Source organism: Theropithecus gelada, chromosome 7a (genome assembly GCF_003255815.1).
Source record: "Theropithecus gelada isolate Dixy chromosome 7a, Tgel_1.0, whole genome shotgun sequence".
Lineage (NCBI taxonomy): Eukaryota > Metazoa > Chordata > Mammalia > Primates > Cercopithecidae > Theropithecus > Theropithecus gelada.
Window position 1 is genome coordinate 17,618,367 of NC_037674.1, and position 26,682 is coordinate 17,645,048.

At 40.1% G+C, this 26,682-nt stretch overlaps 1 protein-coding gene across 3 annotated transcripts in view; it reads right to left on the reverse strand.

Annotated features, from left to right (window-relative positions):
* TMEM87A (transmembrane protein 87A) overlaps positions 1 to 26,682 on the reverse strand; it is a 63,179-nt gene that overhangs the window by 19,721 nt on the left and 16,776 nt on the right. For 2 of the 3 annotated variants that reach the window (XM_025389702.1, XM_025389701.1), the window contains 6 exons: positions 15,221 to 15,338; positions 11,257 to 11,318; positions 8,740 to 8,923; positions 7,626 to 7,725; positions 3,884 to 3,977; positions 1,258 to 1,326 (listed from right to left, as the gene is read on the reverse strand). In XM_025389702.1, coding sequence (XP_025245487.1) covers positions 1,258 to 1,326; positions 3,884 to 3,977; positions 7,626 to 7,725; positions 8,740 to 8,923; positions 11,257 to 11,318; positions 15,221 to 15,338 — 627 coding nt within the window. Of the gene's footprint in view, positions 1 to 1,257; positions 1,327 to 1,906; positions 1,979 to 3,883; positions 3,978 to 7,625; positions 7,726 to 8,739; positions 8,924 to 11,256; positions 11,319 to 15,220; positions 15,339 to 26,682 lie in introns of all 3 variants that reach the window. The other variant, XM_025389700.1, reaches the window with a different exon arrangement.

Sequence of the window (26,682 nt, forward strand, 5' to 3'; positions counted from 1 at the left end):
CTGCTTCAGCCTCCCCAGCAGCTGGGACTACAGGTGCAAGCCCCCATGCTCGACTAATTTTTGTATTTTTTGTAGAGATAGGGCTTTGCCATGTTGTCCAGGCTGGTCTCAAACTCCTGAGCTTAAAGCAATCTGCCCACCTCAGCCTCCCAAAGTCCTGCGATTACAGGCATGAGCCACTGCACCTGGCTCAATTTTCAGAATGAGAAGCAGATACAAAAATAAGAGATTTGACATTTGCTCTGCTCTTACAGAGCCTTAGCTGTTACCTAGTCATTGGGTTATCTTACTGCACAATCCATTCCCACCTCCCTCTTCTCTCAATGCTTGTAGAGGTTCACAAAACACTTGGAAAGATATTAATCTAGAAAAGCTTTGGCTATTTAGACTGAGGACACTTTTGAAAACTCTTATATGGCAACCCACTCAAATTCACAAAACAATTTTGTTTACATTCACAGTTTTTCAACAATCACAATCTATCAGGTCAGTAATAATGAAAACTGCAAATAGGACCAAATATATAATAACCAAAACAAATTCAATATAAGATAAAGTCCAAAAACTTGAATCCTTTAGCCATCAAGCCAAGTCCCTAATAAATAAATTTAATTTTAAAGAGCAGGAGAATAAGATTGCTCAAATAGAAGCTTGTTTGTTATCTGCTGGTTGACTCTGCCTGTAAATGAACCAATTATTTATTCTAAAGGGTGGAAATCTTCAAACAATTCCAAGTCAGCTTTTGAATGAGGCAACAAAACACTCACTCCATGAGGGTTAAAACCTACTGAACCTACACAGAGTTTCAGAAGAGTCAAAGCACGTCACATAGTTCCTGAAATCAAATTTTAAGGATCAAAATCATTTTATAAGTTTCAAAGCATTTAAGAATTGCTAGAGACTAAAAGGCAGAGCAGGACCAGCACAGCCAGTGATTCTAACACTAAATGATTAGGTATACAAATAACAAGTGCAAAATCAAGATGAAATGCTCATTTAAAAGAAAAAAGCCAAAAGCTTTTATCTTGAGCTCGGTCCACAGTCACCAATTTCCAATTTGATTTTTAAAATTAAAAAAATAAAAACAAAAAAACTGCTTACCTGAACCCTCAAGTTGTTAAGACTTAGCATGCACTATTCCCCACGCTAAGGAGTAATCAACAGAACTGATAAAAACTCTTTGCAGAAAGATCAACGGAAACCCATCTCCAAGGGGAGAAAATGGACCGTCATCAAACAAGCCAATGAGAAGGATATCCACCAGCACAAGGCAGTGTCTAGGAAAGCCAAGGGGATAAAGGCCAAGGAAGCAAGATCAGTCTGGGCCTGCAGACAAAGAAAAAGAAGTGGTGAAAAACAGATGTCTAGAGAGGCACAGAGAAGAACCACCACATGATTCTGCATTTACATAATCACCGGAATGTTTTTGCATAAAGAAAATAAAAAGAACACTTGACACCTAATCATTCTTCCCTTCTTATAAACCATCACGTAGAATATACGGCTATTAGCATTTCACATAAATTGTCAGTTACAATCTTGAAACATACTGCTAACTACGAGTTTTTCATATATAAAGATCCATGTTAACAAGTGACCATACTCCAAAAAAGTCCTAATGTTTGTAAGTCCCATCCTTAACCTATCATTTCCTATCATTGTGATTTTGGCTACAAGTCTGAAAAGACTTTTCTCATATTTACAAAATATTGCTGCATCATATACAAAGAATTATTAATTTCCAAAACTGTAATACAAGATTTTACAAATAAGAGCTCACCCCAAAATAAAATGTAAGGCAATTATCTGTCTGAAAAACTACGCTGCATGTTTCCAGGAGTTTATATAGAGTATGTTTTTTATATAACCCTAATTACCCGATCAACAGGCATTATTGAAAGGATATCCATAAAATAACACAGGCATCAATTGCTGAGAGGGCCAGGTTTACTATCAGAGTCAAGGGATAAGAAAAATACTATAGCAACAGCAGAAGAAAGAAAATGAAATTAACAGAGGGTTAAAGTTGCTAAAAGTCTAAGAAAATTACACACAGAGGACAGTGTGATTTGAAAAGTAAATTTGCATCCACAAAGTGTTTTATTTAAGAGGCAATTTATTGCAAAACATATGGAGCCCACTTTTCTTTTTTTTTTTTTTTTTGAGACGGAGTCTTGCTCTGTGCCCCAGGCTGGAGTGCAGTGGCGCGATCTTGGCTCACTGCAAGCTCCGCCCCCCCCCGGGTTCACGCCATTCTCCTGCCTCAGCCTCCCAAGTAGCTGGGACTACAGGCGCCCACCACCTCGCCCGGCTAATTTTCTTGTATTTTTAGTAGAGACAGGGTTTCACCGTGTTAGCCAGGATGGTCTCGATCTCCTGACCTCGTGATCCGCCCGTCTCGGCCTCCCAAAGTGCTGGGATTACAGGCTTGAGCCACCGCGCCCGGCCATGGAGCCCACTTTTCTTGTGGGCAAAGCCAAGTTTATAGTATTTGCAATATTGAATCTAATAGGTTGCTGCGGAGTCTGATCTTTTTTAAAAAATAAGAAAATTGCCGGGTATGGTGGCTCACGCCTGTAATCCCAGCACTTTGGGAGGCCGAGGTGGGCGGATCACGAGGTCAGGAGATCAAGACCATCCTGGCTAACACGGTGAAACCCCGTCTCTACTAAAAATACAAAAAATTAGCCGGGCGTCGTGGCGGGCACTTGTAGTCCCAGCTACTCAGGAGGCTGAGGCAGGAGAATGGAGTGAACCCGGGAGGCGGAGCTTGCAGTGAGCTGAGATCCGGCCACTGCACTCCAGCCTGGTTGACAGAGCGAGACTCCGTCTCAAAAAAAAAAAAAAAAGAAAATTAATTAAAATGGCCTAGAGAACCCTACTTCTTCGTATTAATCCAGTGGTAACATAAATTTCTTCTCTTTTTTAAGGAAGAGGTAACACTCTGTTGCTGGAGTGTAATGGCACAATCATGGCTCACTGCAGCCTGAACTCAATCAATCCTTCCACCTCGGCCTCCTAAGAAGCCAGGACTACAGGCGCCCACCACCGCTCCCAGCCATAAATTTCTTTATCACTTGTATCTCAGTGCTTTGGTTTCCTTCCCTGGCAAAGGGAATAATTTTACAATTCTCAAAAATGGTGTGAAACTTCATTAGCTACATTTTTTTTTTTGAGATGGAGACTTGCTCCGTCGCCCAGGCTGGAGTGCAGCAAGCAGCATGATCTCGGCTCACTGCAAGCTCCGCCTCCCAGGTTCACGCCACTCTCCTGCCTCAGCCTCCCAAGTAGCTGGGACTACAGGTGCCCACCACCACGCCCGGCTGATTTTTTGTATTTTTTTTTAGTAGAGACAGGGTTTCACCTTCTTAGCCAGGATGGTCTTGATCTCCTGACCTCGTGATCCTCCCGCCTTGGCCTCCCAAAGTGCTGGGATTACAGGCGTGAGCCACACACCAGGCCTCATCAGCTGCATTTTAAGGAAGTTTTTGAAACTCCAATGTTGATTAAGAAACAACAGTTACTTTACATTAGATTAACTAGTAAATGCATGACTCCAAAGTCTGCCATTTATACAAGAATTTCAGTCTAGATTCCATCGATTAGAAAAAAAAAATGCAAGTCCACTGCTTGGGAGGAGGAACTAAAACAATTACCAATTTGGAGACAGGTGGAAAAGCATTCATCCCGGGCACACATTAAATTTACAAAGCTCTAATAGATTAAAAAGAAAACATGAACTATACATATATTTTGAGAATCAGAGCCCAAAAGTGACATAAAGCAAACAGAAAGAAGACCACAGACATTTCCGACTCACACTGTCAAGATGTAAACAATATAATTGAACTGACCACAGAAAATGAGATTAAGCAGTACTAACCCCAGTAACTCTGAGGACCCCTTCCATGCCAGAGAACAAAAGATAGAGGGCTCCTGCTACTACAACCTTATGAAGAGTGACTCCAAGGCGTGGCCTAAAGAGGAAGCAAAGAGATATTTGAGTACATATGGGACAAATCCCAAAACAAGCTAAGTAACAGGAACTTGTGTTAACTAATATAGACCAACAATTTAAAGCAATAAACAATATACATTTGAATCACCTAAGAGAAAAAAACTAAGAACTTATGGTCTTAAAACAAGACAGGGAACACTACAACTTAAGATCTGGTGTCTGGTTACCACGTTTTATAAAATGTTTCCTTGGAAAGTTTTGAAGCATATTCACAAGTAGTATAATGCACCCTTATAAACCCTTCACTGAGGTCCAACCACCACCAACCTATGGTTAATTCTGTCCCATGCATACCCCATCCACTTTCCACCCTTTCATATTCTCTTGATGCAAATCCTAGACAGTATATCTTCGATATATTTCAGTATGTTTTTAATAAATGAGGACTTTATTTTTCTTTGGTATTTCAATGGCTATAAAAGGGCCTTTCTTTTTTTTCTCCTAAAGAAACAGAGTCTGGGCCGGGCGCGGTGGCTCAAGCCTGTAATCCCAGCACTTTGGGAGGCCGAGGCGGGTGGATCACGAGGTCAGGAGATCGAGACCATCCTGGCTAACATGGTGAAACCCCGTCTCTACTAAAAATACAAAAAACTAGCCGGGCGTGGTGGCGGGCGCCTGTAGTCCCAGCTACTTGGAGGCTGAGGCAGGAGAATGGCGTGAACCTGGGAGGCGGAGCTTGCAGTGAGCCGAGATCGCGCCACTGCACTCCAGGCTGGGTGACACAGCGCGAGACTCCGTCTCAAAAAAAAAAAAAAAAAAAAAAAAAAAAAGAAACAGAGTCTGACTCTGTCACCCACGCTGAAGTACAGCAGCACAGTCACAGCTCACTGCAGCCGTGAACTCCTGGGCTCAAGCAACCCTCCCACCTCAGCCTCCTGAGTAGCTGAGGACTACAGGGAAGTCCCACTACACCCGGCTAATTTTTTATTTTTTTAAATGTTTTGTAGAGACAAGGTCTCACTGTGTTGTTCAGGCTGGTCTAGAACTCCTAAGATGAAGTGATTCTCCTGCATTGGCCTCCCCAAGGGCTGGGATTACAGGCATGAGCCACTGTGCCCGGCCCACAAAAGAAACTGTTAAAAAACACCACCAAAATACCACTATCAAATCTAAAAATTCTAACAATTCCTTAATGTAATCAAATATCCGATTACAGTTCACTAAACAGTATATTTGCAAGCTTGAAACCTAATATATGAAAAGTCTTCTGAGGAACTTCTGTCTGAAGGAGAAAAAATCTTACATCCTTGAGATTCAAAATCCTACACAACCAGAATCCACATGTTAACAAAATCCTTAGGTGATTCCTTAGTGTAGTATAGTTTAAGATGCGCTGCCTTAAATCATGTCTGCATAGGCCTTACCAATATTTGTTCTTATATTTTTTGTTATACATTGGGGAAAACTCCGTAGGAGCAGGGAATTTTCTCCCCATTCATCTTGGAAACCTAGAATACTTCCTGGCATATAGGGGGCACTCAAATAATTGTCAAATAAATAAGTTTTAAGAATTAAAATTCCCCATATCTCTAATCCCATTTAAAGCAAAACTCCTCTAAATGAATAAACAAACTTAAAACAACTAACCTTAATCCTACTTAAGCACTATAAAGTGATGCTATAGCTATAGCATCACTTAATCCCACTTAAAGCAAAATTCCTTTAAATAATTGTCTATACAATTATTCTAATTCCTCTCCTCCTATTCTCTCTGGAACTCTCCCCAGTTGGGCTTTTGTACCTATCACTTCACCAAAACTATTCCTGTGATGGTCACTACGACCCTCCATGTAGGTAAACTCAATGGCCAATTCTCACTTGACCTATCAGGATCGCTTGACACAATCACATCCTCCTTGAAACACATTCTTCAGTTTTCTACCCACCTCACTGGTCACTCCTCAATTTCTTCTGCTAACTACTTCATCTTACAGACTTCTAAATAATATTAAATATTCAAGGGCCCAGCCCTTGGACCTCTTCTCTATATATACTCACTTACTTGGTGACCAAATCCAGTCTCATGACCTTATTTATTTATTTATTTATTTATTTATTTATTTATTTATTTTTGGAGACAGAGTCTCGCTCTGTTACCCAGGCTAGAGTGTAGTGGCGTGATCTTGGCTCACTGCAATCTCCACCTCCAGGATTCAAGCGATTCTCTTGCCTCAGCCTCCCAAGTAGCTGGGACTATAGGTGCATGCCACCATATCCAGCTAATTTTTTGTATTTTAGTAGACACAGGGTTTCACTGTGTTGTCCAGGCTGGTCTTGAACCCCTGACCTCAGGCAATCTGCCTGCCTTGGCCTCCCAAAGTGTTAGGATTACAGGCATGAGCCACCATGCCTGGCCCTCGTGACTTTAAATAACATCTGTATCTTCATGACTCCCAAACTTTTATCTCTGCCCCAACCTCTCCCCTTTGTTTCCCCTACCTAGTTACCTAACTGAACTCCAATCTTGCCCCTGCTCCACACTTATTTCACCTAAGGTCTTCCTGAACTCAGTAAATCTTCAATTCCATCCTGCCATGTGATCAGATCAAAACAGTTGGCATCATCCTTAATTCCTCTTCTCTTTCACATCACACATCTGATCCATCAGCAAATTCCACTGGTTCCACCTTCAAAAATATATATAGAATCTGATCTCTACTCAGCATCTCTTCCCTTGGGTATACATATAGCATCCTCACCTCCTTGAAGTCTCTGCTTAAATGTTACTAAGTGAAGCCCTCCTTGATCACCCTATACACAACTGCAAGCTCTAGCTCCGGCATTACCTGCTCCACTGCACTTTTCACTGACATATTAAAATACTTTACTCACTTAAATTTTGTCTTTGTCCCCTCCCTCCACAAATGTAAGCTCAAAATCTTCTGTTTACTTGCTATATCCCCAGGGCCTGGAACAATGCCTCGAAGAATGCCTAGAGAAGACACTCAATACAAATAAAATTTTTTGGATAGAAAAATATTTTCAGTTACAGCAAGAATGAGTTTCTCATAAAAAATCTAATTTGCAAAAAATATTTTGGAAGTATAAAGTCACTGTAAGTTTACTATAAAAGCCTGGTGTTTCAATCTTATTTGTTCTAAGTTTTCCTGCAGATGCTCCTCTTAGGAAGTGAAATGAAACACTAACATTTTCCCAACATTTACAAGGCTACAAAATTTCAGATACCTTTCTTGTTTCAGAATTCTTTTTTTTTTTTTTTTTGAGTCGGAGTCTCGCTGTGTTGCCCAGGCTGGAGTGCAGTGGCACGATCCTGGCTCACTGCAAGCTCCGCCTTCCGGGTTCACGCCATTCTCCTGCCTCAGCCTCCGGAGTAGCTGGGACTACAGGCGCCTGCCACCACGCCCAGCTAATTTTTTGTATTTTTAGTAGAGACCGGGTTTCATCGTGTTAGCCAGGATGATCTCGATCTCCTGACCTCGTGATTCGGCCTCCCAAAGTGCTGGCATTACAGGCGTGAACCACCGCACCCGGCCAGAATTATTTCTTTTATCAACTATTTCAGAACTACTACATCGGGAACATGCAGTACTGTTTTAATTTAATCAGCATTTAAATTTGCTCTTCCATACAGGAAGTTAATACTTACTTGACGATGCCATATCCCAGACTGACTATGATGACCAGGGTTCGAGCCAGTGAGCGTTTCACTGCTGAAAGCAGCTCTGCAAGGATCAAAGCACCCTGGACTATGAAAAAGAAGGGGAGAAATGGCACCATAACCTAAGTTTGGCAACAGGCAAGATGCCAATACTAGACTGCTGATTTCTACACTCTTCAGAGTAAGCATTGATATTAGTCCTGCTAAAATAGAATACCTCTTCTGCAGCTTTTACAGTATACAAGCTGATACCACTCACAATCTTACTCATGTGTATGTATGGCAATCCGAGTATGCTCAACTCAGCTCCCTCCCCCACCTGCCCCCAAATTCACTAAAACTTTAACAGAATATCTCACCCTATATGGAGAGTTTGTAGCATCAAGACAACTTCCCCCATTTTTAAAAACTGTGAAATACAGCTACACATAGAAAAGCATAAAACACACTCGTGTACACACTTGTTGGCATGTATAGTTTAACTCATTTTCAGATCTACTATTTTTAAGACCTTTCAAGGACCAGGGAAAATCTTATCAGTTTATCTCACAATAATGATTATGACTAAATTAAATGGTCTGACAAGAAAAAAACCAAAGCAATCACAAAAAACTACAGTATAAAACAACTTCTGTCATTACCAGTTCACCTTACTAAACCATAAGCACCCTCCTATTTTCTTGAGATGACTATATTTTATCAATTAGATGCACTTTCCCACCACATTTTGAGGTTTTTTAAATCAAGGTGTGTCTTACAATCAATGACATTTTACAATTAAATTGACACCGTTTACTTTCTCAGATGGATAATGGTGCCTTAGAAATCAATGGAAATTGAGATTTGATGATGTTAATAATTACTCCCAAAGTGGCCACTACTGTTGTGACTTTTGTGAGCATATTTCAGTAAAATTACTCTTACATCACTGAACTCATAAGATTAAAAACAAAAGTCAGAATCATAGTGATTCTGCTTAAGTTATTGCAATAATTAAGTAATTGAAAAGTTAAGCCTGTTTAGTGACTGCTGACCTTAGGAATATTTTCACACATCTCAGCTTCCAACCACTCGAACCGGCAAAGATTTTTTGGTTACTTACCAGATTCTCCTTTGTATCGGATATTCTGAAATTCTGCATAGAAGACAGCTTTCTCAAGCATTCCCAGGAATATGACAGCACCAATCCAAAACTGAATTCTCAGGAGATCTCTCCAGTAGCAGGCAGACCATGCCAGCCACAGAACACCAAACAGGACATATACAATGCACATCACCATGAAAAACTGTTATCAAATTGGGTAAAACATAAAAAGGAGAATTAGAACCAAGAGTCAAGTCTGTATATATACTATATATATATATTTTTTAAAGAGATGGGGTTTTGCTATGTTGCCCAGGATGGTCTTGAACTTCTGGGCTCAAGCAATCCTCCCATCTCTGCCTCCCAGAGTGTTAGGATTACAGGCATAAGCCACAGTGCCTGTCCTGAATCAATATACAGTCTTAACAAGTTATAAAAATACACATATTCTACCTTCTAGTTAAAAAATAATTATTCCTTTGGAGCTTAACACTAACTAATATGAAAAATTATCTTGTCTTGAGCAGAGAAGACTACATAGGAACTTGTCCTCGAGAGCGAATGCTCTCATATACGTGTGTGTGTATATATATATGTATCACACATGCATACCATATAAAAGGTGCTATTATACACATACACACATGTACGGTATATATAGAGAGCACTCAGCCTGCTCTCCTATAGTAAAAGAGCTTTTTCTGGTCAGGCGTGGTAATTCACACCTGTAATAGTGCCTTGGGAAGCTGAGGCAGGAGGATTGCTTGAGGTCATGAGTTCAAGGCCAGTCTGGGCAACATAGCAAGACTCTGTCCCTACAAAAAATAAAAATTAGGCCAGGCATGGTGGCTCACACCTATAATCCCAGCACTTTGGGAGGCAGAGGTGGGCAGATCACATAAGGTTAGGAGTTCAATACCAGCCTGGCCAAAACATGGTGAAACCCTGTCTCTACTAAAAATATGAAAATTAGCTGGGCATGGTGGCTCACACCTGTAGTCCCCCAGCTACTCAGGAGGCTGAGGCAGGAGAATCGCTTGAACCCGGGAGCTGGAGGTTGCAGTGAGCCGAGATCGTGTCATTCCACTCCAGTCTGGGTGACAGAGTGAGACTACGTTTCAAGATAAAAAATAATAAAATAAAATAAAAATTAGCCAGGCATAGTGGCACACGCCTGTTGTCCTAGCTGCTCGAGAGGCTAAGGTGGAGGGTAGCTTGAGCCTGGAGTTTAAGGCTGCAGTGAGCCATTATCCATTATCATGCCACTGCACTCCAGCCTGGGAGACAGAGTGAGACTCTCTTTCTTTTTTTTTTTTAAAAGAAGGAGCTATTTCAGCTCACGATCTAAATTACGTAGATGAAGACAACACTGAAGAAGAAAAATGGCATGATTAGGATACATCTAGAGGCAAGGAAACACAACAAAATAAGAAAACGATTAAAGGGAAAGGAAGAAGAGAATAATCATGAACAAAGGAAAGCACAAACATATTAAGGATATTCTGAGGCCGGGCGCGGTGGCTCATGCCTGTAATCCCAGCACTTTGGGAGGCTGAGGCAGGGGGATCATGAGGTCAGGGGATCGAGACCATCCTGGTTAACACGGTGAAACCCCGTCTCTACTAAAAATACAAAAAATTAGCCGGGTGTGGTGGCGGGCACCTGTAGTCCCAGCTACTTGGGAGGCTGAGGCAGGAGAATGGCGTGAACCCAGGAGGCAGAGGTTGCAGTGAGCCGAGATCGCGCCATTGCACTACTCCAGCCTAGGCAACAAAGCGAGACTCCGTCTCAAACAAACAAAAAACAAAACAAAAAAAAGAAAAGGATATTCTGAGACACAGACGTATGGACACATACATGTATGTGCACACGTACACACACAAAATGAAGAGAAGGGAGCTTCATCATTTAGCTAATTTTTTGTTGTTGAGACAGTCTCACTCTGTCGCCCAGGCTGGAGTACAGCGGCACGATCTTGGCTCACAGCAGCCTCTGCCTCCTGGGTTCAAGCAATTCTCCTGCTTCAAACTCCCGAGTAGCTAAGACTACAGACACCTGCCACCACACCCAGCTAGTTTTTGTATTTTTAGTACAGATGGGGTTTCACCACGTTGGCCAGGCTGGTCTCGAACTCCTCACCTCAAGTGATCTGCCTGCCTCAGCCTCCCAAAGTGTTGGGATTACAGACATGAGGCAGGGTACCCAGCCTCATTTAGTTAATGTAAGTGGGATCAGAAACGAGAGTTGTAGTAAAAAGTGCCCCACTATGGATCCTAGAGAGAATGTGAGATGACCTTTGAGGTATTTCCACAGGTCACTGACCCCTTCATTATATGGATAAGAAAATGAGGCACACAAGGGTATACTGACTCTCTCAAAGTCCCAGTCTAATAAGAAATAAATCCAGGACTACAAGCAACATTTTCTGAATTGCATAGGAACAATTCATTAAAAAGAATACTGCCACAAAATATGGGACAATCTTCGAACCCGAAACCATTCAATACTGAGGTTAAATAATATAAAGTCACTTACAATCATCAAGGGATAGTCTTCAAGTGTGAGGTATTCATAGGGACCCTTCACTTCAACAGTCACTGCCAAAACACAGTCCTCAGAATTAATTTACAGGACGCAGAAATTAAACAAAAATATTGCCTAACATTTGTTTCATGAAATCAGTAAGAATTTCATTGGGTCATTTACTTTTAGGCACTTCAATCCTGGTCAATATTACATTATATTTGTACAGCACTTGGAAAGTCATTAAGTGTTCTCATAGTTCATGCTGTGTCCTGCACAGGTTTCCATGCCTCCACCATAGTCTGAAGTGGGAAGGCTCTTTTGCTTCCATACTCACATCTTTAAAAAGACTAGAATGAATATTTCCTCCACTCAGCCTTCTCTGGCTGCCCATCTGGAACAACTCTATACATACTCTAAATTCTAAACATATTTCACATATACTTTTCCTTACTACACATCAGTAAAATATGCCTTACAGGACTTCCTTTTTACATACTGCCATCTTCTTTGTTTTCTATCTTTCCTCATCTGTATTTTCCTATTGCTTTACTATTTTTTCATGGACTCCAATTTTATGTGATCTTGCTACATTCATGTATCATTTTCAGAATGAAGGCAATGGAAAAAAACTTAAAAATTTAAATCAACTTACACAAAAAAAATACCATCCTTGATACAATAAGATTGAAATCTAGCTTCACAATCATGTACCCTAGATTCTCACTCAAAAGTAAAAATAACTCAAAAGTTCAGATGCTTTGAAGCAAAGCTCCATCCAATAAACATAGAATTGAACTTCCCCAAAACCTGCTAGTTAACATTTTTCAAAGAATTTGTTAATAACAAAGTGTTTAATGAGACAGAAAAAGGAATAGTAATAACATAAATCTGAAAGACGTATTTGCCTTAGTAAAGCAAACTTATTGACTAATTCTAAGATTATCTGTAATTTAAAAAACGATTTCAAGATGGACTATTTTATTACTGTATTGATAAAATAATTTGGATACATTCTAGGTATAATTAACAAATAAAAATCTGACTTATTTGAGCAGTGATCATCCCTAGAGGCAGACTAGTAACTGTTCATTCAACAAAAATTCCCTACTAGCTTCTGATATACCATTATTTAAAGTAAACCATATCCAATACTTACATGAAAAAAAAGCACTCCATAAAAGCAATTATAAAAATTTCAGAGCAAAACTGATTATTAAATCTATACCTTCCTAATTCAATAAAAGAGTAAACAAAATATTCAGTAAATATTTGCATCATATTCTTTGCCTACTCTATGCCTTGGTCAGCAAAATACAGCACATGTGCCAAATCTGGCCATCAGCTTTTTCTGTTAGTAAAGTTTTATTGGAATACAGCCACATCCACTCACTTACATATTGTCTACAGTTGCCTCTGCACCACCATCGCAGAGTTGGGTAGTTATAATAAAGAAAATATTTAATATCTGGCTCTTTAAGAAAAAAATCTGCCATCCCCTGCTCTATGCTAAAATATACATTTACTAAGCACTTATTATTTCACAGGCCTATGGAAAACATAGCAGATAAAATGTAAGTAAGATGTTTTCTACCATTAAATGGGTAACCGCCTTGCAGGGGAGAGGGAGTTGAAAAGTTACATAGAGAACTGTCCCTCTCAGCCAGACTAGAAGGATAAGTATATATTTTCCAGAACAAAGTAAAAAGCCTTCTAGGTAGAGGAAATAACATGAACAAAACAGCTGTGAAAATGTGTGGTATATTTAAAGAACAAATATAGTCTGAGACTGCACATAATACCATATAGTAGTAGTATTTTGGCATAAGGCAGCAAGAGGTAAACTGGGGCAAGTTGTAAAGAGTGTTATAAACCTTGCTGCAAAACGTAGACATTCTATAGGCAATGGGGAGCCATTAAAGGTTTCGATGAAGGCAAGAAAAATGATAAAACTGTATTAGCGATAATGTAGCTTCTCCCTTCCAAAAAAAGAAGGGTAAGATATTTTTGAAATGAGAAAACAAGGCCAGGTATCACGGTGGCTCACGCCTGTAATCCCAGCACATTGTGAGGCCAAGGCGGGCAGATCACTCGAAGTCAGGAGTTCAAGACCAGTCTGGCCAACATGGTGAAACTAAAAATACAATCTACTAAATAAAAATTTAGTATATTTAATAATTTAGCAGATAAATAATTTAGTAGGTTGTAAAAATACAATCTACTAAAAATATAAAAATTAGCTAGGTGTGATGGTGCAGGCCTGTAATCCCAGCTACTTGGGAGGCTGAGGCAGCAGAATCACTTGAACCCAGGAGGCAGAGGTTGCATTGAAATGAGATCACACCACTGCACTCCAGCCTAGGTGACAGAGTGAGACTCTATCTCAAAAAAAAAAAAGAAAAAGAAAAAAGAAAGAAAAAGAAACAAAACAAAAAAGGATATAAGCTCAAAAACAAGACAGACATTTCCAAGAATCAAAACAAAAACTCAGAACAGTGCATGAGGCTGACTCCGTGATCATGCTGGGCTCTTGGACCAAAAGCAGGCTATGGTAGTTGGAAGTGCTGTCCCTATGGGATCTATGGTAGTTGGAAGTAGAGTTCCTATGGGATCACTGAAGCTAGCAGGTTTCAAAGAAAAAGAAGAGGGACCAGAGCCAGGCTGGATGCATGAAGAAGCTGAAGTAGGGTGGAATACAGCTTCTCTTCCAACATTTTCAAAGAAAGAAGGTTGAAAATGAACACTAGTAACTGTGCCTTGAGACTATAATCCATTAAGTCATAGGCCTAAAGAGACAGGAGGATACACATGTATGAGTGAGGGGGAGAGGGGCAGGGAGAGAGGAAGAGGGAGGGAGGGAGGAAGAGAAAGAGAGAGACAGAGAGAATATGTGTGTGTGTGTGTGTCAAAACCAAGTAGTGGTATCCCAGAAGTTCAACAATGATTTAATGTTAGAATATCAGTTAATTTAATGTATGACATTACCTTATTAAATGAGAAAGCCCATATGATCATTTAAATCAGTACAATTAAACTATTTGATAAAGCTAAATATTCATTCTTAACTTTTTTTTTAACAAACTACTCTCATTAAACTAGGAATAGAAAGGAACATCCTTAACCAAATAAAGAATATTTCAAAAGTTCTACAGTAAACTTAGTACTTAAAGATGAAATATACCAATACAGCCAGTAAAGTCAGGAGCGAAGTAATGGTGGCTGCCATCATTGTTTGTATTCCATATTCTGCTTAAGAAAGCAGGGTAGGAAAGGAAATTGCAAAAATACAATGATGAAACAAAGGGGAAACCACAGGAAATAAGACCAGTTAGGAAGTTCTTGCAAATTCCAGGTAAGAGATGATGACTCTATGAAACTAGGCAGCAACCCTGGAAAGGAGAACACTTAAATTCTTGAGACACTAAAAACTATCAATGTTAATTTTTTCTTTTTTTTTTTTTTTGAGACGGAGTTTCATTCTTGTTGCCCAGGCTGGAGTGCAATGGTGCGATCTCAGCTCCCGCAACTTCCATCTCCCGGGTTCAAGCAATTCTCCTGCCACAGCCTCCTGAGTAGCTGGGATTACAGGCATGTGCCACCACACCCAGCTAATTTTGTATTTTTAGTAGAGACGGGGTTTCTCCATGTTGGTCAGGCTGGTCTTGAACTCCCGACCTCACGTGATCTGCCTGCCTCGGCCTCCCAAAGTGCTGGGATTACAGGCATGAGCCACCGCACCTGGCCAACATTAATTTAAAATTTCCTGATCTCTAGCTTGGTGACCAAGTTTTGATAATTCTAGTTCAGAATACTGAAAACATGTTACTAACTAAAAATTTTAAAAGCAGGAGTACCAAATGAAGGAAAAAGAAATCTGATATCTGTAATACCTAATAAAAAAGCATATGTAAAGTTCATGAATGACATAACCAGATAATAACATAACCATTAAAAAACAAACAAACACTGAACTTACTGGTAAAAAGATTACTCAGTGAATTTTCTTTTGATGATTCCTTTGAGGATGAAATGCCAATATGTACAATAAAAATGTATGGTGCATCTTGCCAAGTTTGCAATGGTTCATGCATTGCCTAGAGAGGGAAAAGGGCATCACATCTGTAAATCTTAAGAATTAAGAGCACAAATTAATAATACAATATGCAAATTTTGCTCCAGAATGTGCCCGGAAATATGATAAAGTCCTTCTCTTTCATTCATTGAAACAATAGGCACAACAAACCAAACAAGCCTAAAGTAGGCTAGATTATGAATACTACATAAAGTAGGCTAGATTATGAATAATACTGCATAAAGTAGGCTAGATTATGAATACTACATAAAGTAGGCTAGATTATGAATAATACTGCATAAAGTAGGCTAGATTATGAATACCACATAAAGTAGGCTAGATTATGAATACTACATAAAGTAGGCTAGATTATGAATGATACTGCATAAAGTAGGCTGGATTATGAATACTGCATAAAGTAGGCTAGATTATGCACACTGCATAAAATAGGCTGGATTATGAATACTACATAAAATAGGCTAGATTATGAATAATACTGCATAAAGTAGGCTGGATTATGAATACTGCATAAAGTAGGCTGGATTATGAATACTGCATAAAGTAGGCTAGATTATGAATTACTAAAAGGCAAGATACCGCAAGTCTTGTACACAAAAATCACATTTAAGGTATTTTTTTAACGAGGAAAACCCCAACTAAAATCACTAAATTTAATCTTTGTTTAACTAAGCCATAGTAGGATACTAGTTTGTGTTTTATGCAGACATTACAAAGGAATTTAAATAAAGAATTATTTAAATCACCTTAAACAAAAATTAATGATGGTATCAGTAAAATGAATTCTAATCGCCAATTCCTGAATAATTCCCTTTGTTCAATATGCTTCCCAAGAATATCAGAATTTCTGCTGACACGGTCTCACATTTATACCGAAATTCAACCTTGGGCTAGTCTATGTGGTAAGCAAGAGTCACTACCCCTCAAAGTCAAAGAAGACAAATTAACAGTGTCCAAGTCATTGACTTTGAGGGGTAGTGACTCTTGCTTTCCACATAGACTAGAGTCTTCACAAACAGAAGACTAAGATATAATGATAAAGATGAACACAGAAAATAACTGGTTTCTTCTTCCTTGGAATTGCAATTTATTACCACCTGGTCTTAAAAGGAGAAACGTTTACCCAGAGATCTCTGGGTAAGCTTCTATGATCTGCAAACCCCTCAAAACGAATAGCTGGTTTTGTATGTTTATGCATTTTCCTTTGGAGCCACAGTTCTCAAATGGTTAAAATACCCTACAACCAAGAAAAGGCTAACATAGTTCAAAAATTATATTCCATGAAAAACATCCACGTCAAACAAAGACGACTAAACAATTCTCCAGATTATCTATTTACTAGGTTATCTTAGTAAAACATAAGAACATAAATGCCTTCCTAATCATACCTTGATTTATCCCCACCTACTAGTCTCCGATGAGACTCAGGACCAATTTGTGAGAAAACTTTACAGTTTCAAAGTTATGGGTAATACATGTCTGATTAGCCATAATTACAGAACTTTTCCTGAACTTACTCATCAGCCTATAAAACGCTGGTGTAATAACCTGCTCTATTAATCATATATGTCTATAAACCACCTTTTACAAATTCCAAAATAAATTGATCAATTCTCATATTCCAGAATTTGAGAAAGTTTACATTTAACTCTGGAATGCAGACATTCTGACCCTGTAAAAATAACATTTATATGCCAGATAACTCTGTTAAGCATCTGACATTACTTTTTTTTTTTTTTTTTTGAGGCAGAGTCTCGCTCCATTGCCCAGGCTGGAGTACAGCAGTGCGATCTTGGCTCACTGTGACCTCCACCTCCCGGGTTCTAGAATTCTCCTGCCTCAGCCTCGCAAGTAGCTGGGATTACAGGCGCATGACACCACACCAGGCTAATTTTTTTTTTTTTTTTTTTTTTTGTATTTTTGGTAGACATGGGGTTTTGCCATGTTGGCCAGCCTGGTCTCGAACTCTTGACCTCAGGTGATCCACCACCTTGCCCTCCCTAAGTGCTGGGATTAAGGTGTGAGCCACTGTGCCCGGCCCATTTATTACCTTTTTAAATCCTCAAAGCAGCCCTATCAGATAGGTATTATTATTAACTCCTTTGTAAACTAAATTTTACATAAAATTCACAATTTTAATGTGTATAAATCAGTGATATGTGGTAGAAGCACAATGATGTGCAAATATCACCTCTATCTAGTTCTAAAACATTTTCATCAACCGAAAAGGAGACCCTGTATTCATTAAGCAGGTAGCTCCCCATTTCTTCCTCTTCTCACTTATTTACCTCCTGTCTCCATGGAGTCATCTATTACGGTCATTTCATATAAATGTGTCCGGCTTCTCCCACTTAACATGTTTTCAGGGTTCATCTATATTGTTGTATGTATCAGTGCGTCATTCTTTTTTTTTTTTTTTTTTGAGTTGAAGGAATTGGCAAATATTTTATTGATCATGGCTGTTTTCTAAGTACTGAGACCCAAGTTGTTGCTGTTGTTGTTTGTTATTATAGTTTAAATTCTAGGGTACGAGTGCACAAAGTGCAGGTTTGTTACATATGTATACATGTACCATGTTGGTTTGCTGCACCCATTGACTCATCATTTATATTAGTTATTTCTCCTAATGCAATCCCTCCCCCATTCCTCCACCCGACGACAGGCCCCAGTGTGTGATGTTCCCCGCCCTGTGTCCAAGTATTCTCACTGTTCAGTTCCCACCTATGAATGACAACATGCGGTATCTGGTTTTCTGTCCTTGTGATAGTTTGCTCAGAATGATGGTTTCCAGCTTCATCCATGTCCCTACAAAGGACACAAGCTCATCCTTTTTTATGGCTGCATAGTATTCCATGATGTATATGTGCCACATTTTCTTAATCCAGTCTCTCACTGATGGACATTTGGGTTGGTTCCTAGTCTTTGCTATTGTGAATAGCGTCACAATAAACATACATGTGCATGTGTCTTTATAGCAGCATGATTTATAATTCTTTGGGTATATACCCAGTAATGGGATGGCTGGGTCAAATGGTATTTCTAGTTCTAGATCCTTGAGGAATCGCCACATTGTCTTCCACAATGGTTGAACTAGTTTACACTACCACCAACAGTGTAAAAGTGTTCCTATTTCTCCACTTCCTCTCCAGCATCTGTTGTTTCCTGACTTTTCAATGATCACCATTCTAACTGGTGTGAGATGGTATTACACTGTGGTTTTGATTTGCATTTCTCTGATGACCAGTGATGATGAGCATTTTTTCATGTGTCTGTTGGCTGCATAAATGTCTTCTTTTGAAAAGTGTCTGTTCATATCCTTTGCCCACTTTTTGATGGGGTTGATTTTTTCGTGTAAATTTGAGTTCTTTGTAGATTCTGGATATTAGCCCTTGGTCAGATGGGTAGATTGCAAAAATTTTCTCCTATTCTGTAGGTTGCCTGTTCACTCTGATGGCAGTTTCTTTTGTTGTGCAGAAGTTCGTTAGTTTAATTAGATCCGATTTATCTATTTTGGCTTTTGTTGCCATTGCTTTTGGGGTTTTAGTTATGAAGTCCTTGCCCATGCCTCTGTCCTGAATGGTATTGCCTAAGTTATCTTCCAGGGTTTTTATGGTTTTAGGTCACACATTTAAGTCTTTAATCCATCTTGAATTAATTTTTGTATAAGGTGTAAGGAAGGGATCCAGTTTCAGCTTTCTACATATGGATAGCCAGTTTTCCCAGCACCATTTATTATATAGGGAATCCTTTCCCCATTTCTTGTTTTTGTCAGGTTTGTCAAAGATCAGATGGTTGTAGATGTGTGGTGTTATTTCTGTGCCCTCTGTTCTGTTCGATTGGTTTATATGTCTGTTTTGGTACCAGCACCATGATGTTTGGTTACTGTAGCCTTGTAGTATAGTTTGAAGTCAGGCAGCGTGATGCCTCCAGCTTTGTTCTTTATGTTTAGGATTGTCTTGGCAATGTGGGCTCTTTTTTGGTTCCATATGAACTTTATTTTTCCAATTCTGTGAAGAAAGTCATTGGTAGCTTGATGGGGATGGCATTGAATCTGTAAATTACCTTGGGCAGTATGGCCATTTTCACGATATTGATCCTGAGATTCATTTTGTTATTTACCCAGCAGTCATTCAGAAGCAGGTTGTTCAGTTTCCAAATAGTTGTGCAGTTTTGAGTGGGTTTCTTAATCCTGAGTTCTAATTTGATTGCACTGTGGTCTGAGAGACTGTCTGTTGTGACTTCTGTTCTTTCACATTTGTCAATGAGTGCTTTACTTCCAACTCTGTGGTCAATTTTGGAATAAGTGTGATGTGGTGCTGAGTAGAATGCACATTCTGTTTATTTGGGGTGGAGAGTTCTGTAGACGTCTATTAGGTCTGCTTGGTGCAGAGCTGAGTTCAAGTCCTGGATATCCTTGATAACTTTGTCCCGTTGATCTGACAGTGGGGTGTTAAAGTCTCCCATTATTATTGTGTGGGAGTCTAAGTCTCTTTCTAGGTCTCTAAGGACTTGCTTTATTAATCTGGGTGTTCCTATATCAGGTACATATATATTTAGGATAGTTAGCTCTTCTTGTTGAATTGACCCCTTTACCATTATGTAGTGGCCTTGTCTCTTTTGATCTTTGTTGGTTTAAAGTCTGTTTTATCAGAGACTAGGATTGCAACCTCTGCTTTTTTTTTTTTTTTTTTTTTTTGCTTTCCCTTTGCTTGGTAGATCTTCCTCCATCCCTTTATTTTGAACCTATGTGTGTCTCTGCACGTGAGATGGGTCTACTGAATACAGCACACTGATGGGTCCTGACTCTTTATCCAATTTGCCAGTCTTGTCTTTTAATTGGGGCATTGAGCCCGTCTACATTTAAGGTTAATATTGTTATGTGTGAATTTGATTCTGTCATTATGATACTAGCTGCTTATTTTGCCCATTAGTTAATGTAGTTTCTTCCTAGCATCGATGGTCTTTACAATTTGGCATGTTTTTGCAGTGGCTGGTACCAGTTGTTCCTTTCCACGTTTAGTGCTTCCTTCAGGAGCTCTTGTAAGGCAGGCCTGGTGGTGACAAAATCTCTCAGCATTTGCTTGCCTGTAAAGGATTTTATTTCTCCTTTGCTTATGAAGCTTAGTTTGGCTGGGTATGAAATTCTGGGTTGAAAATTCTTTAAGAATGTTGAATATTGGCCCCCACTCTCTTCTGGCTTGTAGAGTTTCTGCCGAGAGATCCGCTGTTTGTCTGATGGCCTTCCCTTTGTGGGCAACCCGACCTTTCTGTCTGGCTGCCCTTAACAGTTAATTTTTTTCTTTCATTTCAATCTTGGTGAATCTGACAATTATGTGTCTTTGGGTTACTCTTCTCAAGGAGTATCTTTGTGGCATTCTCTGTATTTCCTGAATCTGAATGTTGGCCTGCCTTGCTAGGTTGGGGAAGTTCTCCTAGATAATATCCTGAAAAGTGTTTTCCAACTTGGTTCCATTCTCCCCGTCACTTTCAGGTACACCAATCAGTTGTAGATTTGCTCTTTTTTCACACAGTCCCGTACTTCTTGGAGGCTTTGTTCATTTCTTTTTACTCTTTTTTCTCTAAAGTTCTCTTCTTGCTTCATTTCATTCATTTGATTTTCAATCACTGATACCCCTTCTTCCAGTTGATCAAATTGGCTACTGAAGCTTGTGCATGCGTCACGTAGTTCTCGTGCCATGGTTTTCAGCTCCATCAGGTCATTTAAGGTCTTCTCTACGCTGTTTATTCATTTGTCTAATCTTTTTTCAAGGTTTTTAGCTTCCTTGCAATGGGTTCGAACATCCTTCTTTAGCTTGGAGAGGTTTGTTATTACTGACCTTCTGAAGCCTACTTCTGTCAACTCGTCAAATTCATTCTTTGTCCAGCTTTGTTCCGTTGCTGGCGAGGAGCTGCGAGCCTTTGGAGAAGAGGTGCTCTGGTTTTGAGAATTTTCAGCTTTTCTGCTCTGGTTTCTCCCCATCTTTCTGGTTTTATCTACCTTTGATCTTTGATGTTGGTGACCTACAGATGGGGTTTTGGTGTGGATGTCCTTTTTGTTGATGTTGATACTATTCCTTTCTGTTTGTTAGTTTTCCTTCTAAGAGTCAGGTCCCTCAGCTGCAGGTCTGTTGGAGTTTGCTGGAGGTCCACTCCACACCGTTTGCCTGGTTATCACCAGCGGAGGCTGCAGAACAGTAAATGTTGCTGCCTGATCCTTCCTCTGGAAGCTTCGTCTCAGAGGAGCACCTGGCTGTATGAAGCATCAGCTGGCCCCTATTGGGATGTGTCTCCCAGTCAGGCAACACGGGGGTCAGGGACCCACTTCAGGAGGCAGTCTGTCCATTCTCAGAGCTCAAACACTGTGCTGGGAGAACCACTGCTCTCTTCAGAGCTGTCAGACAGGGATGTTTAAGTCTGCAGAAGTTTCTGCTGCCTTTTGTTCAGCTATGCCCTGCCCCCAGAGCTGGAGTCTACAGAGGAAGGCAGGCCTCGCTGAGCTGTGGTGGGCTCCACCCAATGTGAACTTCCTGGCCGCTTTACCTACTCAAGCCTCAGCAATGGCGACGCCCCTTCCCCAGCCAGGCTACCACTTCACAGTTCTATTTGGGACTGCTGCGCTAGCAGTGAGCAAGGCTCCGTGGGTGTGGGACCCGCTGAGCCAGGTGCGGTATATAATCTCCTGGTGTGCCCTTTGCTAAGACCATTGGAAAAGTGCAGTGTTAAGGTGGGAGGGTCCCGATTTTCCCGGTACAGTCTATCACGGCTTCCCTTGGCTAGGAAAGGGATATCCCTGACCCCTTGCACTTCCCGGGTGAGGCGATGCCCCGCCCTGCTTTGGCTTGCCCTCCGTGGGCTGCACCCACTATCCAACCAGTCCCAGTGAGATGAACCAGGTATCTCAGGTGGAAATGCAGAAATCACCCATCTTCTGTGTCAATCATGCTGGGAGCTGCAGACAGAGCTGTTCCTATTCGGCCATCTTGGAATCCAGCTCCCATTCATTTTTATAGATGAATGATATTCCATTTTATGGACATAAAACATTTTACTTTTTCATTCCTGGTTGTAGTTTGAGATCTGTGAGATTCTCAATTTTTCTGAAATTCATAATTTCATCAAATTTAGGAAGTTGCTGGGCATTATTCCTTCAAATATTCTTTCCATACCTTTCTCTCTCTCTTCTCCCTCTGATGAATTCCTACTATGTGGATGTTGATACACTTAAGGGTGTCCCATAGGTCTCTCAGGCTCACCTTCATTCTTTTTATCATTTTTATCTCTATGTTCTCCTGGTTTCCTTTAGGTTCTTCATCCATGGTTTTTTTTATTTTTAGCTCTTTAAGCATATTTAAGACAGTTCATTTAAAATCTTTGGTCTGGTGAGTCTAATGCTGAGGCTTCCTCTTCGAAGCATGTATACTTTTTTAATCCTGTAAATATGCCATACTTTGTTTATATGGATGCCTCATAATTCTCCACTGAAAACTAAATGTTATAAAGTGACAACTCTGGAAACCACAATCTGCCCCTTCCTTGGGGTTTGTTAGCTGGTAATAATATGGGTTGTCTCTTTTACTCCGTAACTTTTCTAAACCATTTTTTTAAAGTCTGCATTCTTAGACCTGTGTGGCTACTGGAATCTATATTCCTTTAGCTTAGCGGTCAGCTAGTGTTTTGACAAAGATTTCTTAAACACCAGGAGCCAAAGACAAAAAAGAACAGAATATTCTCCCAGTCTTTGCACCCTGGGGCAATCCTTCAATGCTTAGCTGGGCCAATTAAAGCTGTTCCTTAGTCTTCACTTTTTGCTTGTACAGAGCCTGAAGGTTAGCCAGAATGAAAGCTTAAGGTCATCTAAGGTCTTTTCTGATCATATGTCCAGTCGTGAGAATATACATGGCTTTCTTCATACCTCAATATACACAGAAGCTTTAAAAAGCCTTGTTCTTCCACAAATCTCCTTTCTGGACCCTTTCCTTCTCATGCTTGACAGTCTCTCTATTGCTTATCCCCACTGTTATCCCCTTCCCTATGTACACAATACTTCTGTCTTCAAATGCTTTTGGCAAACACAACCCAGGAAGCCACTCCAGCCCTGGGAACACTCTAAATTGGGGAAAACAGAGGCAAGTCCTTGCACGGGTCCTTCAGGGAGCCTCCAGACAGGTGAAAACACACAATGGCAAGTCTTTAAGAAAAAGGTCTGTATTAGTTCCCCTGGCACTAGTGACCTGCACCATGACTGTGGGTTGCCATCTTCCTGCCTCTGAACTGGGAAGGAGGGTATGGTAAACAAATTACAATATCACAGCACTTTCTTAATGTAATGTAGCAGCTTCTTTCTTTCTTGAACTTTTTCCTTATTTAAGTTTTGGCTCGATTTCAAAGTTGTGTGAAAGTTGCATGTGACAGTTTTCATCAGTTTACTAGTTGTTTTTGTGGAAGCATGGAGACCTGGACTTCGCTACTCGACAATTCTTGGTAATATCATTCTTATTAGCTCCATTTTATTATGTAAGAAACTGAAGCACAATAACATTTCCAAGGGAAATATTAAGTTATGAAGTTGGGATTTCAAAATCTAGGACACCTGACCCCAGAGCCTGGGCTCTTAACTACCATCTCAACTATTAATTATTTTGTTCTCCATAACAGAACTATTTTTTTCTTTTTTTCCCTTTTTCACAGTCTACCACTAGCTTGTGAACAGAATTATTTTTAAAGCACTGTCTTCATGGTATGATCTCAAAATTTTAAGTGCCCTTCAACAGAACTTTTTAACCCCATGAGTAAGGTAATTAAAGCTACAAGTGACAATCCATTATTGATGCTGTCAGATAGACAGCCTACAAGAGTAGTTTTGTTGCCAGAACATGCTATTTTTGATTAAGCACTGCGTTGTCAAAATTGCAATGGTTACAAAACTAAACATACTCTTACCATACAATCTAGCAATCATGCCCTTGATAGTTACCCAGATGAGTTGAAAACTTACGTCCACATAAAACCCTGGACACAAATGTTTACAACAGCTTTATCTATAATTGTTATAATCTGAAAGCAATCAAGATGTCCTTCAATAGATGAATGGATAAACTGTGATATATCCAAACAATGGAATATGATTCAGCACTAAAAGGAAATGAACTATCAAGCCACCAGAAGACATGGAGGAACCTTAAATGCATATTACTAAGTGAACGAAGCCAATCTAAAAAGGTCACATATTTGTACAACTCCAACTAGATGACATTCTGGAAAAGGCAAAACTATGAAGATGGTAAAAAGATCAGTGATTGCCAGTTCAAGGCGAAAGGAGAGACGAACAGGCAGAGCCCAGAGGATTTTTAGGCACTGAACCTATTCTGTATGATACTACAAAGGTGAAGATGTCTTTACACATTTATCAAAATTCATACAATGTACAATGCAGAGTGAACCTTAATGTAAACTACAGACTTTGGTTGATAATGACATGTCAACATGGTTCATCAATTATAACTGTGTGCCACAGTGGCGCAGTATGTTGATGACGGGGGAGGCTAAGTGTACAGGTATAGACAGGGCATGCGGGACCACTCCTTTTTTTTTTTTTTGAGACAGAGTGTTGCTTTATTGCTTAGACTAGAGTACAGTGGCATGATCATGGCTCACTGCAGCCTTGAACTCCTGGGCTTAAGTGACCCTCCCACTTCAGCCTCCCTTGTAGCTGTGACTATAGGCATGCACAACCATGCTGGGTAATTTGGGTTTTGTTTGTTTTTAAGACGGAGTTTTGCTCTTGTCGCCCAGGCTGGAGTGCAATGGTGCGATCTTGGCTCACCGCAAACTCCGCCTCCCAGGTTCAAGTTATTCTCCTGCCTCAGCCTCCCAAGTAGCTGAGATTACAGGCATACGCCACCACGCCTAGCTAATTTTATATTTTTAGTAGAGACGGGTTTCTCCATGTTGGTCAGGTTGGTCTCAAACTCCCGACCTCAGGTAATCTGTCTGCCTGGGCCTCCCAAAGTGCTGGGATTACAGACATGAGCCACTGTACCCAGCCAACGTTTGCTTTTTGTAGAGATAGGGTCTCAATGTTTTCCAGGCTGCTCTTGAACTCCTGGGTTCAAGTGATCCTCCCACCTTGGCCTCCCAAAGGGCGTAAGCCACTGCACTGGCCTCTCTGTACCTTTTATTCAATTCTGTTGTGAACCTAAAACTGCTCTAAACAATAAACTCTATTAATTTTTTTTAAATTGTAATGTTAAATGTATCACATTATTGCTTAAATCCAAAACAACTGAGTTAATCAAAATATTAAAGTGTTCTCTTTTATCATTCTTTCCTTAGAAGAAGGGACATGCAGAGGACCTTTCTTCCATAAACATATAGGTTTTTTTTTCTTTAGATGGAGTCTTGCTCTGTTGCTCAGGCTGGAGTGCAGTGGAACAATCTCGGCTCAATGTAATCTCCGCCTCCTGGGTTTAGGCAATTCTCCCACCTCAGCCTCCCACGTAGCTGGGATTACAGGCGTGCGCCACCACGCCTAGTTAATTTTCCTTTTTTTTTTTTTTTTTTTGTATTTTTAGTAGAGATGCGGTTTCACCACGTTGGCCAGGCTGACCTTGAACTCCTGACATCAGGTGATCCACCCACCTTGGCCTCCCAAAGTGCTGGGATCACAGGTGTGAGCCACTACACCCGGCCCATAAACATATATATTTAATCAGAGCTTTAATGAAATAGGAAGGAGGTACTGAATTTGTGAGTATCCTTTTTGTTTTTTTGAGACAGAGTCTCATTTTGTCACTCAGGCTGGAGTGCAGTGGTGCAATCATAGCTCACTACAACCTGTGCCTTTTGGGCTCAAGTGATTCTCAGGCCTCAAGCACTCAAGTAGCTAGGGTTACAGATGCACCCCACCACACCAAGCTAATTTTTGCATTTTTAGTAGAGACAGGGTTTTGCCATGTTGACCAGACTGGTCTCAAACCCTGGCTTTAAGTGATCCACCCACTTTGGGCCTCAAAAATGCGGAGATTACCATTGAACCCAGCCTGTGAATATCCTTTAAATAGGATTATAAGGTATTTGCCTTGGACCAAATTTTCAGGAAGAAAGATCAAAAGATAGTTAATTCTTTCATTTCTTTTGACTATATTTTGACTAAGTATTCCTAAATATTACTTGTGGTATTCAACAGGGTCACCTTTCAGCCAGTTTTAATCACTGTAACAAGACTGAAGCCTTGAATAGAACTCAAAGTATGCTATGCACAGAAGACAAATGAAGAAAGCACAAGAGCCAATATCCATATAAATGAATGTTCACCTTCAACAATAATTTTTTTGTTGTTGTTTTTGTTT